This window comes from Pseudopodoces humilis, chromosome 2 (genome assembly GCF_049639895.1).
Source record: "Pseudopodoces humilis isolate 2021_Gansu_Grassland_sample_001 chromosome 2, ASM4963989v1, whole genome shotgun sequence".
NCBI lineage: Eukaryota > Metazoa > Chordata > Aves > Passeriformes > Paridae > Pseudopodoces > Pseudopodoces humilis.
In genome coordinates, this window is record NC_142201.1 from 69,271,439 (window position 1) to 69,292,303 (window position 20,865).

At 38.3% G+C, this 20,865-nt stretch overlaps 1 protein-coding gene across 3 annotated transcripts in view; it reads right to left on the reverse strand.

Moving 5' to 3' along the window:
- Nucleotides 1–20,865, reverse strand: part of CDK8 (cyclin dependent kinase 8) — a 75,379-nt gene that overhangs the window by 43,858 nt on the left and 10,656 nt on the right. For all 3 annotated transcript variants that reach the window (XM_014254969.2, XM_014254896.2, XM_005516274.2), the window contains exon 2: nt 7,805–7,880. In XM_014254969.2, the coding sequence (XP_014110444.1) occupies nt 7,805–7,880 (76 nt within the window). The remainder of the gene's footprint in view (nt 1–7,804; nt 7,881–20,865) is intronic.

Below are 20,865 nucleotides of genomic sequence, written 5' to 3' on the forward strand. Positions count from 1 at the left end.
TGCTGCAGTGGTGGCAGATGATTCCTGAATCACTGTCTTGGAAAGACTGAAACGCTCACAGTGACAAATGCAAACAACTGTCTGAAGTATCTGAAAGAGCTCGTGCAGATGATGACACATCACATGGGCTGTAAAGAGCATTTCCAGCAACCTCAGATTCAACAAACCCAGCCTCTGTAGCCCATAAACCACATGTCTTTCCTACCAGATGACTTGACTTGTGCCCAGCAGCTGACAGAGTTGAAACAAAGTCAGTTCAGACAAAGCAGACTGCAAAAAACATGCTTTGACTATCAGTATGATGCCTGCTAATGATAAAAGCTATTTTTTGGCCTAATGACTTTGTTATCTAACTGCTTCTGTCTATCCTAGCTCAGTTCTGTAAAACACAAAGAGAAAGCAGACAAAAATTATGTGTTTGGCTCTCAGAAAATTGCCTTCCTTTTCATTTCCATATCACATTATGATTCAAATCTATTTCCTCAACCAGAAAGGTTTGTCTTATATTAGTTAGTCCGGGTACCCCCATATAAAGAAGGGAGACCCAACAGACCTTCAAAGAAATAGAAATCAGCAAATTACAAATATGCCAGTACATCTGTTTTAGAAGCCCATGTTTGTCCCTGGCTGGTCTTGCCCTTGTTTTCATACAGTTCAAGATCCAGCAAAGGAAACAGCACCCCTGTGTGCAGTCCTGAGCTCACACTAAGGTCCCTCCATCTCCCTCTTGAAATGAAGAAATGCTCATTTCACACAGCCATGGGGCAGCTGAGGGACAGTAAATCAAAGTGTCCCAAAGATGCATAAAACTGTAAATTGCTTCAGGAACAAGGAGAAAGTGAAGTAAAACAGGATGTTATTAAATAATCAGCAGCAGCAGTAAGGGAACCAGGAGAACTGCAGCATGACTAAGGCCAATCTTTTCTTGCACTAACAACAATTATCTTTCACATAAAATATGAGCTGAAGTCAGCACCGTTTTTTATGAACATAACCTGCTTTCCCTGGTGATATTCCCACATTTCACATAAAGCTCTCCACAACTACAACACTTCTTATGAGCCAAGACACAGCATTCTTCACATCGATGAGGAATTCTATCTCTGCTGCAAATGCCATTTCACCCCTGCTCTTGATACCTGCTAACATTTGTGGTGCACGGGGAATGTTAACCTGCAAAACGTAGCCTTGCAATACTACCATGCTTACTTCTATAATTCAAGTTGCACAGGGGAGGTTAAGATCCATTATCAGGAAAAATTATTTCACCAAAATGCTTGTCAAGGACTGGAACAGGAGGCCCAGGAAAGTGTTGTGTTGCCATGCCTGGAGGTATTTAAAAGACATGCAGGTGAGTTGCTACTGAGGGACATGGTTTAGTGCTGGAATTGGCAGTGCTGCATTAATGGTTGGACTTGACAATACAGGTCTTTCCAAACCTAAATGATCCCAAAATCCTATGATGGGCCACAACCGTTGAGCAATTTACCAGGTAACTTGGCCCAGACTGAGTTTCCCCTATGTTAGGGCATCAGCTGTTTTAGAAAAAGCAGCTTCTTGTTCTGACAGCCATCCTTTGAGCACCATGCAGCTCTTCTCCCAAACCCTAGGACAGTCAGAAATCTGGCTAAACAGAGAGCCACTGGCAGTATCAACCAAACACTCATTTAAACAAAAGTCACTATTGCATTACATGGCTAATTGTATGGTATAAATTCCAACTCTAATCATCATTTCATGCTTCAAAAAGGCTCACACCAGTTTCACCAAGGAATCCAAAAACAAACATCATATATTAATAGTCATGCCATGGCCTTGCAATGGAAAAATGGGTAAGCAGGGCCTCAGAACATAAAACAGACTGCAAATGATGCAGAATGGCAACTTTCAGACTGGAAGGAGAATGACAAATTTTACTCATCCTATAACAAGTAAAGAGCAAGAGGAATTATTGCTACAACAGGTGAGAATAGGCAGCAATAAGACATTACCGGAACCACTACGCATAATTCTGGCCCATTCAGGGAAGATTAATTCCAACTGCAACAGAGTAAAGAAAACCCAAGCCTACACCCAGAGGAAGGGAGAGCCTACTGCTCAAAGAAAACCAGCAAGCCAAGCCAAATTGCTTATAGCCAAAACAAAGCAGAGAAGAAAGACTACCTCTCTCTTTAAAATGAGAGCAGAAGAGCTCTTTTAACTAACTGACAATATTATGATAAGTACAAATGGGTACAAATTAGTCATGATTAATTTTAGCTTAAAGGCTGAATAATGTTCACAGACTCATTACTAGAATGAAACTCAAACTGCTTCAGAGATCTCTTTTCCTTACGAGTTTAACTCGTAGCTTGCTATATTTTTCTAAGTATCCATTGCTTGTCTGCAAGAGCAGGAGTAGAATATGATGACTCCAGACATGTCACCCAATTCTAAACCACAAACATTTGTTAAAAGTTTCCAATAGCTATTCTTTGTTTCCTATGAAACAGTGCTTTAAACTTGTTATATAAACTAACCCCCAAATTTTATTATGCAACTGCTCAAATCCCAAGCTGGCTTAGCTGCTATGCATCAGATTCAGGATCTGTTTGCTTCAATGTAAATACGATTTAGTTTTATATTCTCACGAGTCAGACATTCCACAGTACTAAAAAAGAACAGAATACCTGCTGAAAGTACAAGCTATTTTCCTTTCAGAACTGATCAAATAAAAGCTTACAAAGGCATTGTAACAAAAAGTTATAATACTGCTCACTCTTAAGAATTTATTATGAAGCTGACAACACATTTTTGGAGCTGCAGTTCTTCATACAAAGCAACAATTTCACTAAGTTGTATATTTTATTCTTTTGATTTTTTTTTAAGTCCTAAATGTGCAAAGAAGAAGCCTGACAACACAAAATGTCAAGAGGAAAAAAACACCATATTTCTTTTTACCTTCTGCAGTTTCTAAAATAAGTGAGTCTTATGTGATGTCACATGCAAGTTAATATTTATTAGCACCTTCTAATTCCAAACACATTTGAAGTTTTAAAAGAGGTGCTACTAAATGTGCTGTCAGAGTAAGGAGGTGGGTGAAGAACCCAGATGAGACAGACACTGGAATGTCAAGCTTGAACAAATTCTGCTGTTCACAGAAAACATTATGATTCCTAAGTATTCTAATTAGAACATTTAGTCAGCATCTTTGTCCCACTGTCACAGAACTAAAAACAGTGCTAAACTCCCTTTACACAAAATCTCTCAATACTGTCTTCAGATCAGTAATGTAGCTTGGTACTCAGTCACAACTGATATTTTACATACCATGTTAGTATTTAAACTAAAGCATTTGAGAATCATTAAACATGCCAAAAAGAGTCAAATCAAACATCTGTCTTCCTTGGTACTTTGTCACCTTTCACTACATAGAAAGATTGCCAAGAAACCATAACATGCCCTCTGACATGAGGAAGACACGCTCATCCAAGTAATTCCTGTGTTTGGTCTTTCTTGTGGGAAACTGCTTTCACTGTTGGTGTGGAAGGGACATGAGAGCCCCCATAACCTGAGGAACCTGCATCCAACTATTGTTCATTGGCACACAGCTGGTTCAGGATTTCTTCAGACAAGCTCACTTGGGGGAGTTATTTGCTCTTTACCAGGGGAAGAGGGTAAATCTTGGTGTCACCCAGTTTTGGCTTCTGCCTCATGGGGTCCCTCTGGCTGCTGCAGGCTGCAGAGATCACTGTCATCCTCAGACTGGCTTTGAAAGTGCCCTTACACACTTCTTCCATCCCTTCCACTGTCAGAGGGAGGAGAGACCTGATAATCACCAACTGTTGTCACCCAGGGCATGGAAGGCTCAGGGTGTGAGTAGGACCAATTATTCTCTAGAAGAGCCTCCTCCACCAAGGTCAACTCAGGCAAGGCCACTCAACAACAGCAGCTCCCTTCTTACTTTCCATGGGGACTGGGCCTGCTGCTGTGCCTCTGTCTCTACCTCTGCCACCCTCCACCAGCCCTGGTGAAAGCCATGGGGACAGTGCAGATACAGAGATGAGCAGGCCTGCTGCAGGGGCTCACCCTTTCACAGGAACTCTGCTAAGTAACAGCACATCCAAAGGATGGTTCAACTCTGTTTGCTCACTCCACAAAACTAGCAAAACTGATCTTTTGCCCTTTGCCGAAGATGAATGTCCTACAGTCACACTATCACTAGATCCAACACAGAGGACATCATCTTTTGTGATAACAGCCTGCACTTATTATAAGAGGAAACAAAATCCTAGGAATGCCTCCAAGGCAGACCTAAAGAGTGAAAACAACCAGAGAAGCCAGCTGCTTATTGTTCTGTAGTTTTCTGTTCCATCCCTGGCAGCCCCAAGGTTGTTTTAACTCACACAAGCTAGATATGGCCTTTAAAGGACACAACACAGACAGGAGACAGCCAGAGCACAGCACTGTCCATCCCAGATCTGCATTGTTACATTCACCATTTCCATCACTGAAAGCATCTGCTACGACATCCAGCACTTCCTCTTCAAAGTCAAGACAAAAATTAATGCTATTGAATATTTCTGTTGACCTAACCAGGCACCAATAAACAAATTACACGGAAAACTGGCGAAAAGAAAAAACAAAAACCCGAAACCCTCATAGCTCTCTCAATTAAACAAAACACAAAAATCCCAAACAAAACCTCAATCTCCTCACTAGCCAAAGGAAGCATATGCAAGCAAAATACTTGCAAACCTGCTAAAACTGAATGAAAAATGCTAATCAGCATAAAACATGTCAGCAAGTCACTTGGTTGCTTCAAAACCTAGGACTTCTGTATAGGAAACTGAGCCAAAATCCTGAAGCTCTATTTAAAGCCTGGTTAACTACTTCAGCTTTCTATAGCCTTGAAGAGTTCTCCTGCTTTGCAAACTGTGAAATAGCATTTGCTCCACTACTCCAGGTGGATAGACTTTAATGACTTTCTTCCACGTGATTAAATCAGAAGATGAGGAATCAATCATTTGGGCTTGTACATTCTGCATATTTTTATACAAATCTTCTCACCATTCTATCTCTCTGCTCTCCCATCTACCACAAATTCAACTCTTGGCATGCTGAACATGCAGTTTTTAGTGCCTGCCTAAATCCACAGAAGTGAAATTGCAGATCACAAGACAGATACCCAGCATAGCAGGCAGTGCACAAGATCTGCAGAGAACAAGATATGAGCAGCCAAACATTCAGTAAAGGTTCTGAAAGAGGCAGGATTCACAAAGGTTTACCATGGTGGATGAATGGGGCAAAGATATGGAAAAACAAAACTCTTCAACTAGCTTGATATGAAACATATTGATTCAATTAGCACAGTAACTGTTAACTCCACCAAGTAAACAAATGGTTGAAGAAAATCCAAGTTCAAATGATTGAAGAAAAAAACAAATCACTTCTTTAAACTAATCCCATAACTGCTTCAGAGGTCTGAAATCAGGTCTCTAACTCGGTTCAAACCCTCCCTTGTAACAGATGAATTTCAATAGTTACTCTATTTTTCTTATACTGCTCTCCAAATCAGGTGCCTGCATCAAACAGATGTCTTAGAAGAGTAAGTTATGGGCATTTTTAAAGATAAAAATTACTCAATACTCCAAAACTGAAGTTAGTCATCGTAAGACAAAAGCCATGGCAGAGCTGTATAAACAGTTTCACCGGGATTTATATCAAACTACATTCTTCCCAGATCATCACAGAGTAGAATATATACAGCTCATATGCAAACCAAATCATCCTAGTTCCTTTTAACACCTCTGTGCTCTTCAAATGCATTAATTTGGATAGTCCAGAACACTGTAACAACGTCTGGCAGCCTTGACTTTTTAAGTACAACAACGTATGATTTTATTAGTTATATGTACAGACAACAGGGTAAAACACTGCTGGTTAACTCAGTAGCATTTTCACATATATTACATATACTCATATCATCAATATAAATAGTATGATTATTATCATCAATTTGATTTACTTCCACAGGAGGTTCATTTTGCTCTTTTTACAATATTAATTGACAGAAGTGTGGGAAAAAAATCTACTTAAATCTATTTAGAATTAAAATAACCAACACCATTCCAGGGGAAAAAAATTCTCCTGTTGACTTCAAATAGCAACATCAAAAGAAGGGCAAAAACAAATTCAAACCCAGAAGTCCACGGTGAATTATTAATTCAACTGCAGGAAAATTCAACCACACTATTAGAAGTCACAAGCCTGGAAGCAGAAGCAAAGTCAACTACAGCTGAAGAAACACTGCTTCTTTCTCTTTGGTTTCTCTTTCTATCCCTATGTCTGCTTTTGGGCCCCACACCCCTCTTCACCCTGAATACCTGCCTCCTTGTTATCTTTGGTATTTGCACTGTGCTCCCTCCTTCCCTCACCAACCCTGTCTCACATGGGTGCTGAGCTGTACTGCTGTTCTTTTCCAAAGGCACTCGCTGCAGCAGCTCAGAGCATGAAGAAAGCACTCCTGCTGCTCGTTCCTTTTCCATTAATACTGGGGACCTTGCTGCCCAAGAGGAATGAGGCTAAATCCTTCCTGCCTGTCAGCCAAATTAATGATTCTCATAATGCAAAGAAATTGAGTTAGGGTCATACAGAGAGCAGAGAAACCTCCCTAACACCAGCCAAGGTTCTCCTGCCAAGTTTTTTCAAATCTTTTTAAGTAAATCACTGCAGAAAGACAACAACTTATCCCAAATCCCTCTGAAATGGTTGCTGACATTTCCTAAAAGCATTCAGCATACGTTACAGTATTTGGAAAACTTGTGCTCAAGTGATTGAAAGTAACAAATTTTAAGACCAGTTTTCTGTTCCTTTAGTTCAGAGTGGATGTCTACAATAGCGGTAGGCTAAGCTTCCACCATTGGTCAAAAGGATCATCTCCTAAAGAATATACTTTGTGCTTCTTTTTCACCTCAGTTCAAGGACTAATGTTTTTGATATCACTGAGCCAACTGGAACTTGACTAAGTGGAAATGTCTAGTATTCATTTCAGTCAATGAAAATGAAATTTAGGGTGAAGTTTTACACGCTTGAGGAATATGGACTGAAAATAAACTATTCCCTTCCCACACACACCCTTAAGTTATGTGCATTTCCTTTTAGTAAGCAATTTCATTTGAAACATTTAAATAATAACAAACCCAAGCAGCAATAAAACATAAGCACATATAACAGGTAAGCTTCATAATACCAGTTTTTCCACTGTTTCTTCACAAGCTTTTCACAAACTCTAACTAGACTGCATTATTCACCAGTTCCTAACAACATGAAATATACAAATATAAACCTGAAAAACTAAAGAAAATATTTGAATAGCATTCATGACTGTATTACAGCCTCCAAGGCAACAACAGTTAAAAGAGTTTCAGTTTAGTTTGAAATCTTCACTCAAATAGAAATTAAAATGCTTTAATCATTGTAAGCCAATAAGAACTAATTTCTTTAGAAAAAGAACTGAAGTACAATACTAAAAGACCAAATATGTAATTTAGGTCACTAACGCCAATCATGTTTTTAAACTGCTGCATTTAAATATAATCTGCCCTGAGGCAGGCAGTAAATTGTAACTTAAAAACACTGTCAATTTCAGACAGCAGACAAAACAGGTACATAAAATCTTCCATGACATTGTACTTACTTTATACCCCTATGATAAAAATATAGCACCCACAGCAGAAAAACACGATTGAGCAGACAAAACCCAGCATGTATACAAATTAATACTTTAAGTAAGTTTGTTTGCAAGTAAAAAACTGTTACTTACTGCTATTTCTCTGCATGCAGACATGGAAATTCCAGTACCTTCTATCTGTTTTAAAGCATAATCTTTATCATCTTTCCTGTAAAGAGAAAAAGAAGTTTGGTTTGGTTTTTTTTGGTTTTTTTTAACTGCACCGTGAATTCAAAGTGAGCACTTCGGTACCATTCAGAGATCAGTTTCTAATTAATACAAATTATGCCTCTTATTTTCTTTTCATTCTTTACTAGTTAAATGTCTGGATATCCAGCTAAACTGTAAGCTAACCAAAACTCCTTGATAAAGTTAAAATATAAGTCTGCTCTCATTAGATTGAGATTATTTAAAAACTTTCTTTTCTAAATGCAATTATTAACACTTCTTCCATTTCTTACTTATTAAAAATAAAACAAAGCAAACAATTAGCATATACTAGAAATAAGCCTAGCTAGGGCTTTATCTCACATAAACGTATTACTCTAGCACACAGTAAGTCTCACCCATATTTTAATGGATTCTTGAGCAGCCCAGAACTAATGTCACATTAAAACATATTTTCTTTCTCCTAGGTACCAAACTGCACCTTAAAATTTTGTTCCTACCAAGGTAATGAAACTACCAAGATTAATAAAAAAACTCCACCAGATGTTAGAGCATAATGTAGAATCCAGAAAGTGTCCTTATCCCTGACAAGGGAGCTAGAACTGGATGACCCTGAATGCCCCTTCCAATCCAAACCAGTTTTATGAGTCTACGAAAAGTTTGCTCAGCTTCAAACATACGTAAAACTTAAAAAAAATACCATGACCTCCCTGTACTTCAACCAGTATGTACCTTAGACTCACTCATTTTAAATGGAAGCCTATTAGCAACTCCAGCTAACAAAAGCAAAATCAGGAAGAGATACACTGCAGCAAAAGAAGATATGAACTCTTGCTCATTCTCAGGCTCAAAGACACAAAACTTTTAAGAGATGGAATGCTTGTCCTTCCCACTTGTGGGCAGGCATCCACAGTACTCCTGGGGAGCATGACACTTAACAGTATTCAATATTTGGAGCACATGTATAGCCTCAAACCTCTAGGTTACATAAGCCTTATTCATTTTAATGAATCCAGCTTTCACAGCTATGAAGAGCCACCCTAAAAAAAATGGAATTCAACCATTCTTAGGGCAAATAAAACTAAGCTGTAGTTAAGGATTGGGAACAAATGCACTTGTTTCTTCCAGCCCTCACCATTTGCAAAACTCTAAATTGCTTTATTTCTACCCAAACACACACTTTTCCCTATTCATCAACACCTAGGGAAGAGAGAAAAAAGTGAGAAATTAATGGACAAAATCTGAACACAGATAATGAGGAGAAAGAACAAACAGCAAGCAGACAAGAGATGATTTCAGTAAGGGGCCAATTACATGGATGCAGCAAGATAAAAGATAATAAAATATACAGCATTTGACACATAAAAAGGAAAAAAAGCATAGGGAAGGCAACGACAGAAGGCATTAAGACATTTCCATGTAATCAAACCCTAAAACTTGCCCAGCCTGGAAGAGAAAGAAACAATGCTGAGCACAAACTCTTATGTGACCAAAACAAGTTGTTATACAATCCCCCAGAGTACACACCTCTACACAACTTAGATGAAAACAAGTTGCATGAGCCCAAAACCAAGAAATCATTATGATGCTAGGCACATAACTGAACTGTGCAACTCATGATGTACAAAAATGACAGGGATCAAAAGCATAAACGGATTTAAGATCAAATTACACGACTTAATCCTTTGTTGATCTGTGGTAATTTGATTTTAAGATCAAATTAACACAAGCATGGTGGATAAGGAAATTATGGACCACTCCATGAGCAGCTTCTGAACATAACCCCAAGCTGCTTTACAGCACAGAGATTTCCAATCAATGCTGCTGATAGAAAAAGAGGGAAGTTTTCTCAGCTAAAAATTGTTTTACCCTCTATCTGCCTTAGCTAGCAATGGCTGGCTATTCAGCTGTTACTTAATAGAAATATGAAGCAGAACAAACTGGACTATAGGTTATTATCATTTCCCTATGTGCTCATCTACTTAGTTTTGAGGTGTTTGGAGGTATCTCTATTTCAAGAGAAGCATTACCACACAGCTGCTACTCTTACATGCACTACCACTGACACAACAGGGAGCAAAATGGGTCAGACTAAAGGTTCTTCTCATTGCCCTGTTGCTTATCTGCTTAGATTTCAAGGTATTTGAAGGACAAGTAAGTATTAACATGAGGTACTACCATAAATATGGTGATGTTACAAACACTTCTGGTAGCACTGTCTAAAATGAAGTCTGCCATATACTGAAGATAGTACAACTATTTTTAATTGGTCAAATTTCTGCCAAATTAAATCTGGACTAAAATTTTCCATACCAGATGGCAGACCTTCTCTGTAAATTTTTAGGAAAAACCCCTCAGCAGTTTCCTAGAACAAAACTGGAAGAACACTCAGCTATGTTAACTCTTCCACAATCAGGGCTTTAATGCTGAAATTCAACAGTGTGGCTTAAAGAACACAGCACTTGGTCTCCTCAAAACAATGGATGAAGACACTGAAATTAATCTTGTCATATTAAAGGCCATTTTAAGAGCTGAAATCCAGAGCTTCAAAGCCCAATCTTGCTCTGCCCTTACAGTGACCCAGGACTGTGGGTCCCTCACTTTGCTCTGTCCAGGTGCTGCATGTGAGAACCCAGGCCAAGTGGCCTCTGCTGGGTCCTCAGCCTACCCATGCAGTCTAGAAGAAATATAAGCATGGCAAAAAAGAAGGAAAATAAATTAAGGTTTGGGATAAAGCACATTTTTTAGCTGCATGCTACACTCTCCTGTAGAATTAAGAAAAAAATAACCAAATGCTTGTAAGACTTAAATTCTCTGAACTGTGCTGGCACAGTTGAGATACAAAGTAAAAAAACAATTCCTAACCCACTCCCAACATCTGTTGTATGCTGAGGCTGCTAAAACACTAGGGTTACCCCACTACACCACAAGTACCAGCTTTTCCATTTACAGGAGAAGGAATACACTGCTTTTACCTTTAAGCCAAGTGACCTTTTCATTGTAAAACCTAATGTAATTCTTTGGGAGCCAAAGGAATTGGGGGAATACTTTTTAAAGGGAGTGGTAAGAGTTTCTGGAGTGCCAAACACAATGACCAAGCTTATTTTACAAAACTTAAGAAAATATTTTGCTAATAGTCTGTTTAGAATCATAATGCAGCCCAAGGCTTCTCCATGATTTTGAACACGCAGCTTCCTTCTCTGAAGATAGAGATGTTTGACGATAAAGAGACATTCAAAGACAAAACAGAAAAAAAAAGTAGTAAGTAAAAAGAAAAAAAAAAAGGGAAAAAAGTCCTGTTTATAAACATCTACAGCCAACTGTGAGTAACCAAATGGGCCACTTAGCAGGCTGCATTTTAAGGGCACAGTAAGACTCAATTCAACTAAATTTCTTCCTTCTAACAGAGAGCTCATGTTGGGAAAATCTGTTCTCTTTCCCTGCTCCCTGGGATTAAACATTAAGTAACTTCAGCAGCTCCTCCACCTACCAGTAGGCTTAGAAAAGCTAGTCAATCTGCAAACTTATTTTCATACCAATTTATTCTTACTTTCTTACACTAAAGGAGGCTGGTATCTTCAATTCTGAGGTGCCCCCCAGTAGTAACATGTGGCATGAGAGCAGCAAGAGTAAGAAAATTCACTTTGTACACTGCTGCTGACAAGAGCAGTACTTAGTGTAGTCATGAGCAAACTACATAACCTTGTGGAAAACCCTCAGAGAGGCAACATTAACATCGGTGGTGCAAAAAAATGGTTACCCACAACACCACTTCCAGCAGATTTTAACGACAACAACGAAAAAAACCCCTACTAAATTATCATTAAAAAGTATAAAAGGCATTGCTCTTACAGCTTGAATAAACAAAACCAAAACAACTGCCGTCTTTAAGAGTTTCAAGATTTTATTATAATGCTGCTTCTAAACATCGTGGTTGTTTACGTTCTACTGAATTTGGAAATACAATGGCATCATAAGAAATATTCGGCCTCTATAGGAAAAAAAACCCTAAAAAAATCTGTACGTAAGTAAAAGAAAGCATGCCTATTACATAAAAGGTAGATTTAAAAAAAAAATAGTTATTTCATCTCACATACCAAAAATTTTGTATAAGTGTATTGACACACTACCCTTTATTCGGATCATCAGAACAGTTCAAAATTCATCTGAGTAATAAATATAGCAGAATAAAGCACCAAAGTCTTTAAATCAGTGATCATTGTAAATTTACATTACGGTTAAAAATCTCAAATTCAAAATCAACTGGTCACAACATAGGACTAGTTTTGTCTATAAAGAAGTACGTGTAAAATCTGACTGCAGTTGAACATTTGAGGGAAATAGGCACCGAAGTTTTCAACTACCAGAAGGAACTATAAATGCAGTATCTCTTCTACAGAAAATTCTAAGGAATCTCTTAACTGTTTATGCCTCTTATTCCCTAAAAAAATAAAAAGTTTATAATGAAAAATAAGCCTACTAATAAAACATCTGTAGGGTTGGTTTTTTTTTCATTTCTACATGTTAAATTATGAAAATCATACACAACAGCAAAGTATAACATTTAGGAGACTTGGCATTTTCATTTTGTGGCACCATTCCCCACCTCTTCTCCCAGGTAACAGCAGTGGTAATTTTTGGTTTTCTTTTAAATAAATTAAAATCACCCTAGTCATACAAGAGATCCAATGAAATCTACAGGAAGCAGTAATTCAGTTCTTGGGAAGCATATAAATGCACAAATGCAGTTTTTGAAACAGAAAGATTTAATACTTTCATATTAAATGCCCATGATATAATCACAGCAAACATTTAAATACAAACCATAAGAACATACAATTTTCTAGAAAGCACAGCAGGATGAAGACAGACCCAGTACCCATTCAAATAATGACTTGCAAGAATAGAATTACCTGTTTCCTCTTCCAACACTTTTGTGCCACCAAATAATCTTGCCAGAATAAGTTATTTATACCAGGAGTTCTATTTGTTCTGCATTTTGAACCTATTAACTACCAACCCAGTGTGTTGGAGTACCAAGGGGCAAAGGACATTTGAAGCTCAGGTTCTCAATGTGTTCTCAGTGCTTCGGTTTTCACATCACAGTACACTTTCACAACTACACATTCCCAGCACTAGGGGCACTGTCCTGGTGAAAGGAAGTAGAGGAAAACCAAATTAGGGATGATGGCAACAAATTGGACACACTTAAATCCACGTGACCAGGCGGGCTATATTCAAGGGTGCTTAACAGCGCTGGCAAATGTCACTGCAAAGCCACTCCGTCATCTGTAAAAGGTCACGGTGCACACTGGCAGATTCCTGATCATTGGAAAAGGGCAAATATCAGGACCCTCTTTGAGAAGGGCAAAAAGGTTCAGTGATATTATACGTCAACCAGCCTAATCTCAGTCTATGAAAAGGTTATGCAGCAAACCCTCCTTGGAAGCTATTTTCAGGCCCATAAAGGAAAATAAATGACTGGGAACAAGTAGCAAGGATTTTCCAAGGATAAGTTGTGTCTCATCAACCTGCGTGTCCCATACATTGAGAGGAACAGCTCTATAGACAGTGAAAAACACTGGATGTAACCCTGACCTTAGCAAAGTCTGTGATGTGATCCAATCACACATGCAAAGCCCAATTAGAGAGCCTGGACAGCAAGTAGCAAACTGCTGGGATAACCTTCAACAAGCACAAACTGCCTTCATAACTGAAGAATACAGTAAAATTTAAATTTACTGAGGGTTATTGTAACAACAGCTGAGAATGAGAAAAGTTTCAAGTTGTAAAAACATTTATGTATGGAACACAGCAGTTATCTCTGCATACATTTCAATGTACAATGCTGATATATATGCTGGTATAACCCTGTAGAATGAGATGCAACAGTTCTGTGAGGAGAGAGCATAACAGTCAAGTAACAAAATGATGTGCAGATCGGCAGAAAATAAATAGGGGGGGGAAAAGGATACAAGCTACTGGGTACAATAGCTGAGAAGTCACACTATAAGCACCTGACTTCTGAAAAACACATTTCGGTCAAAACTTCTGTCAAACTAACACTCACAGTCAGTCTCATAACTGACCCTGTACCTTCAGGTAAACCTAAAGTAAGGAACAAACTCTTATAAATAATTCTCTCAAAAATATCTGAGCTAACAGTGATGCAATGACAACCACTTCTTTAATTTCCTTTTTACAAAACCTGCTGGTTTTCATATATCAAAACGTTTTCCAATTATGTTGACAAAAAGAATTGAAAAATACCAAGAAGGTTTGCACAACGGCTTGCTCTGAGTCAATGAGTTGCTGCTGAACAAGCCCATTTTCATCCAGACACACACTCTGTCCTTTGCGCTAGAGCCCAGGCACTCATTTTCTGATGGAGATGAGCTTGTTCAGGGCTTGTTCTGACCTTATTCAGAAAGGTATTTCCAGATTTTTCTGTGGTACACTTTCTGCACCATTAGTACATTGAAGTGGTCTGCTGAGTGCTACAATGAACACCAGAATTATCTAAAAAAACCCAAACAAACAGACATAACGAAAGTATAGCAGTTTCTTTCCACATTTAAGATGAAGTCATATTATCTTCTAAGCAGTACTTTTTTTTTTTTTCCACATCAGCTGAATGCAGTACATCCACATTTGCCAGCTAAGTGCAGCACCCCCTGCAGAAGTAATTATGATCACTGGAAAAATTCACCACAGCTAAAGCCACGTATTTTTCAAAATATGGAAACAATATAAACTAAAATTATGTTCTTCTCTTACAGAGGTTTAAGAACTTGAAAGTTATTTTACTTTTATTAATGCTCTATGCATATTATGAATACAAATTTCCAAAGTTTGATTATTCTACAAGTACTTAATTTTACAAGAGCCACTCATGAGTTTTGTCTTATGAGCACATTTCAGTTAAACTGGCTAAAATAGGTTAGATGAAACCAAATTAGAACATAAACATTAGCTCAAATTACTACTTCTTCACTTGACAGAACTTTTAAAACATTTTGAAAAATGCAGTAGTTCTACAACATGCATTAAACCTACAGGAAATAGGTTAACATTATCTTCTCTATTGTAAACTGTGTGCTACACAACCAAAGCATGACTATTTTTAAAAGTTCAGATTTACTCAAGCCCAGAGTATTTAAATGTATTTACAACCAGCTTAAAGTTTATCCCATCATAAATTCTAGCTTGTTCCTTTCAAGGAAGAAATCTGCCAAAAATGAGATAAAATCCCAGATTTTGTCATGAAAGCCTCTTATGTATTAACATATGAGAAAGGATTATGAATAATACAACCCAGTCAGAAAATCTGTGAATCTGAACTATTTTTTTAAGCATTTCAGCTAAAAAGAGTCATTTACAACTCTTCTCTACAAAGCTAGCTGCAAAGAGAACATGAGAATAAAGGAACATCTCTTTCCAGGAACAAAAGGGAATAAAGTGCAGCTGGTACTAGTTAATCTGTAGAGGTACTAGTTAATCTGTAGATGATGTAGTTCATAAAGTAGTGAGACTTCTTACATATTTGTCCTTGCCACTAAAAGGAGCATCTTTCACCCATTCTAATACAGATGCCAGCATCAGGAGCTCTTTACAGTGTCACATACTCTCAAGAGATTTCAAAGGGGAGATTTCAGACTGCTTCCCTATTTCTACAGAAATGAATGTTATTTACTTCTACAACTTCAGATGTGAGATACACAAAAAAATATGAAGAAAAATGCATCGAAGCATGTTAAAAACAAAACAACAAACAAACAAAAAGTGATACACTGTCTAGAATCTGCTAGATCTGAATGGAGCCTCCAAACAGTACAGCACCCCTGCAAAACCTGCACACTGCAAAACTCAAAAATTGACAGAAACTTCATATTTCATTTCAACCTCCTGTTCTCTCTCTCTTTTTTTTCCAGAGATGAAACAAAAAAATGTATCTTAATGCTAGGCAGTGAATATCCGGCAAGTTTGTCGATAAGTTCTAGCTGAATTAAAAATTTAACTTAAGGTCTAGCATTTATATCTAGATCATACTAAAAATGTAAACATTGAACAATCTAGCAGAAGAAAAAAAATCAGATTTCTCTCTAAGGCAACATTTCAAATTTGCATGGTAAGGTTTGGGTTTTTTTCCCTTTTGAAGACATGTACATGATGCACAGGAAAAGCAGAGGCAAAAGACAGCATATGCAAAAGCAGGGGAAAAAAGACAGTTTGTGCTCTTCATTGCTGCTATTAGCCCCCTGCTGCCCCGCCCCCCATATAGCTTATCCTGAAAGAAAAGTAATGCTTCAGAATGACTGAGTCTTTCTTTAATACGCAATTTTTAGACACTGTGTGCTTTAAAAAAAGCAAAAAGAAAAATCTTTACAAAAGGATAGAAGCATATAAGGTACAGTTTTTCACTGAAGCTAGTTTCATGGACTTGGATCGAATTTTACAAGATGTCATGTGAAAATAAAAGCCCATATTACTCACCACAATGCTAACACAAAGAAATTAGTCCAGGGAAAATGCATTAATAGAACTGAATTTATTAAAGGTCTATCAAAGGCATCAATATTTGCTCCATTCCTAAAACACTTAGGAGAATATGGCAAGATTACTGGTCCAGAACAGCATCATTATTTTTATGAGATAGCAAGGCTCATGCTGAGAATACTTTCTACTTCAAAATAAATCCTCTGATAATCAGAGCTTTCAGTGGGTAAAGAAAAAGTAATTTCCAAAGCTGGAGGAAAAACCATCAACAGCAAGCCAATAAACACAAGCGCTTCTAAGACGGCTGATGTGGTGAACGGCAATTACTGATTCATTTTTTTCCTTTTATTCTTAGATTTTTTTTTTAATTAACAACTTTTGCCACAACATGTAGTTTGGCAGGAAGTTCAAAGGAAGTAAATTCAATGATGCCCTGTACATGTGGTTCTTCTGATCTAAGAATCTGCTGCTGTCAAAAGGAAAGTCTTCTCTCGACATCTCTGCCTTGCTGCTTCCAGACAAAAAAATCCCCACCCTTTAAGCCAGCTATCTGTGCCATACTCCAAGACATGATTTACCTCCTGCATTTTCCTACATTATCTACTTCTAAAAAAAAGTTTACTAATGTTGAGTAAGTTAACTAACATGAGTTAACTAATTCTGTCAGTTTACAGCAGGATACAGCGAGTATCAAAACTGGCACTAACAAAGTATGTGGTAAGAGCGAAAGACAGCAAAGGAAAGGGTAGAGGAGGGAGACAGAGATGGAGGAGAAAAAGCAAGATGCCACTCACTTCACACCCTGAAGTGTGGTGGTAAAACCACAGGAAGTATGGCTGTCTGTTGCACTGTATTAGGAATGGCAATAGTGATGACACACTCTCAAGCATAGCTGCAAAGCAGAATGTGTTTTATTCTTCCAGATCCTTTTTTACAGACAATTCCAAAAGGGTCCAAAGGGGTAAAACTTTCATTGGCCATCAAACCAACACATCATCATCACTGGACAGTTAGGAACAACATCCCTCATCTGCTTCTTGCAAGTAAACAAGGCGACAAATAACACCTGCAAAGGTTGTTTTCCTTTTCCAAGGACTGTTTGAGCTCCTCCTCACAATTTCTCAGGCCACACTTTCTCAGGCCTGCGTGAGAAAGTTATGTGGCTTAGTTTCACACAGACACTGTGCTACCTGCCTGATCTCTCACATTCAACATCCACAGCTGTCCATAATTCAAAAAACAGAAAAGAAGCAAAAAAGAACAACCCCAAAAAAGCCAATCTTGCCCCTAACCCTGCAATTAGCTCCAGCACAAAATTTCCACAGAGAGAACCCCTGGAATCTGATTATTTTTTCGTCTCTTAATACACAAAACTGTAATTTGACAGCTGGCCTAAAACCTAGGTTTTACACCCACATAATCATGAACAGCTATGAGATTAGCTGATGGGCAGCAGACCCCTGCTCCAGACTCAAAGCTCCATTGTGCTATACTAAAGGTCATGGCATTCTTACTAGTATTTTTACAGGAAAAAAAGTAAGTGCCTACATGAGTTATCTCTAAAGGAAAAGATAGCTGTAATTCATCTGCACTGTCCTTCTCTTCTCAGATTGCTCTTAAGGCACCTCAGTATTTTTACCACTTCAGAAACTAGAAGCTGCATAAAGACAGCACAGCATTTCAAAGCATCAACAACAAACTGGGCTAAAACACAGGTCTACACTCCAGAAAAACATCATTTCATTGAGTAAGTTCTATTTTTGGCCCATTTTTCTTCAGCAGTCAAATCTACGACATTATTTGGCTTACATGGAAGAAGCAATGTATTTGTTGCTTTAAAAGAAAACTTCTGTAAGTCTTTAAACTTTGCCCAACACTCACAAACTTACTCCTGCAGGAGCTGCAAGTCCACAGATTATATTTTCTTATTTATTTGCCCTTAACGCAATTCTCTTTCAGAAATGTATCCAGTCACTGAACAACTGTTTCTTGTCTTCTCAAGGACACTCAAGATTTAAGAGACTTTGCTTGTCCCTTGCTCTCGCAGACAGAATAGAGTCCTTGTCCATGGGAACGAGTGAAGTTTTCACACAGACACTGCTCCACATTCCTGAGTGTTGTTGGTTTTGTGATGAAGGAATTAGAAGCACCTACAATACTGAAAATAAGACTTACAGCAATAATGGCACAGTGCTTTGTGCTCCACTCCATTTCTAGTAAGTTCTGTGATTCTCTCAGCTTTTTAGCAATTGCTTGCATTGCTGGTGCTTTCATGAAAGTGCCACTATAAACTCCACAAAATTGTTTTCTTAAACAATAATAATCTTGTGTGTGTAAAGGAAGGACCATTTTCCCAAACAAATAGCTTCACATCAAGTACAATGTGTTATTGGAAGAATGTGATACTCAAGGTAAAGCCCTCGCAATCAGTCCTTGCCTTCATTATCCTAAGTAACACTCATCAGCAAAGCTTCTCCCCAGTTATTTATGACAAGTGATTTCCAAACAAAACTTCTGAGCAGCACAGATTCCTGAAAGGTACCACTAATGACCTCTCACCATTATTTCACATCTCTAACTTCTCCACCCAGAGAAGGACCATCTCTAAATTCAGCTGTAGTTTCTGGCAGGAAACTTAACAGAATGCATTTTGGAAATATAGTTAAGATTACATCAACTGCATTGTCTTTAGCCTCTATATTAACTCCACTGACAGATTTTAAGAGACTTATCAAGTGCTTTGTGTGAATGTGTTTTTTAAGACTACTTTCTCTTCATCTCAGCACCTTTCATGGTTCCACTGTGTCTGCTTTTGGTCTACCTTACCAATTAGTAGTTTCCACTTTTCCAGAAAGTCCTTTTAAAAACTGATGTCACCAATGCCCCTTTCCAGTCTTTCATAACTGAGACTATTTAAAGCAAAGGGTTATACTTCCTGGTTAGAAATTTGCTCCTTCCGATGTGCAAAGATATCTCACCTTGACAACTGACTGCTCTTCACTTCATGAAGACCTAAGTTTGAGACAGATCCCTCAATCATTGTCTTCCCTGCCCATCTTTTAAGTTCTTTCATAATGTCTACATTCACTTAGCTCCTATTTCTTTATTCATCCTTCACAGAAGACTAAATTTTTCAAAGAATATATCCTCACTCCCAAGGACTTCCTTTATTCTACTACTTCAGCATGTCATATTTTTTTAATTGATGGGTTTAGAGTAGCTACTCACCTTCTCCCACTGAGAGCCCAGCAAAGCTTCAAAAACTGTTCCCAGGCAGCTTGCAACATTTCACCATCTTGGCTCTCCCTTAGCTTTGAGAGGCCATCTCCTCCCATCACCAATCTCCTCCCATCACCACCCCTCATATTTTCTCTTTTAACTGAAGTGGTACTTCAAGCAGGTTTGGTTTTTTTTGAACCCTGTATAGATTCGGCATCTGCCAGGAGGAAAGAACAAACCATGTTTGGCACAGACAGCCGTCAGTAGTATCAGTTTGAATCTGCTCTTTCACCCTACTGTACACCAGGTCCCAAGTTGATTCCCCCTGCGTGCATGCCCTGACTACCTGTTTCACTACTTACTACATGCCAAGTTTTGTCTTGGCATTCCTCCCTGACCAAAAGCACCCACCTATACTAAATGAGGCTAACATTCATTGCTGTGTTCTCTGCTTTGTAGCCTCGCTGATCCATCATAGCACAGGCAAACAAGTCAGGAAGATGTAAATGCGGTCCTAATGATACTGTTTCCCCGCCCTCACATTCTACCCACAGAGCTTTCTGTGTTGCAACAGCTGGTCTTTTTTTAATGTCTTTTGGTATCTGACACTCATCTGGCAGAGTCACATAAGCTTCCAGTTGGGCTTTTACAAAATGGAACTAACGTAACAGTGAATGGCACTGTTAGCACATTTACTTGCTAGGGTTGTTTTGTTCAACCTTGATTAAACAGGATTGATGCTCACTCAAAAAGAAATGAGATATTTTGAAAGGCAGAAGTACAAAAAGTTAGATAAGATTCAAATTAAAGTCTGGGACAAATTTGCTACCTTGCTGTCTTCAAGTTCCCTCAGGTAAAGCTTGCTCCAGTTGCTTTGATTAAACTCCATACCTTGCATAGAAGTTCTGTGAGAAAACACAATTGATGAAACCTGACTTTCCAAGGCTTCATTGTGGGATTATCCAGTTATCTGAATACAAACTGCAATGGGAAGTACATCTGTAGTTAGGGCTCCCCACTCACAGGGTAAGGCTGTGCCTCTCATTGAAAACCTATCTTGGCCAGAAACACAAAGTAGAATCAAGAGTTTTGTGCAATTCAGGTCCTTTTGTCTTTCAAGTTCTCAGCTGCACTTATTTTTCACACAGACAGTAATGAATTGAGTCTTCATTTTTAGAGCAACTCTCAAGTGTCCTTTATTCAAATGTCAACATCTTGTATGCAAGGTGTTACAAGCACACAGCAGAGCTTTCCCAGAAAAACAGGCAGAT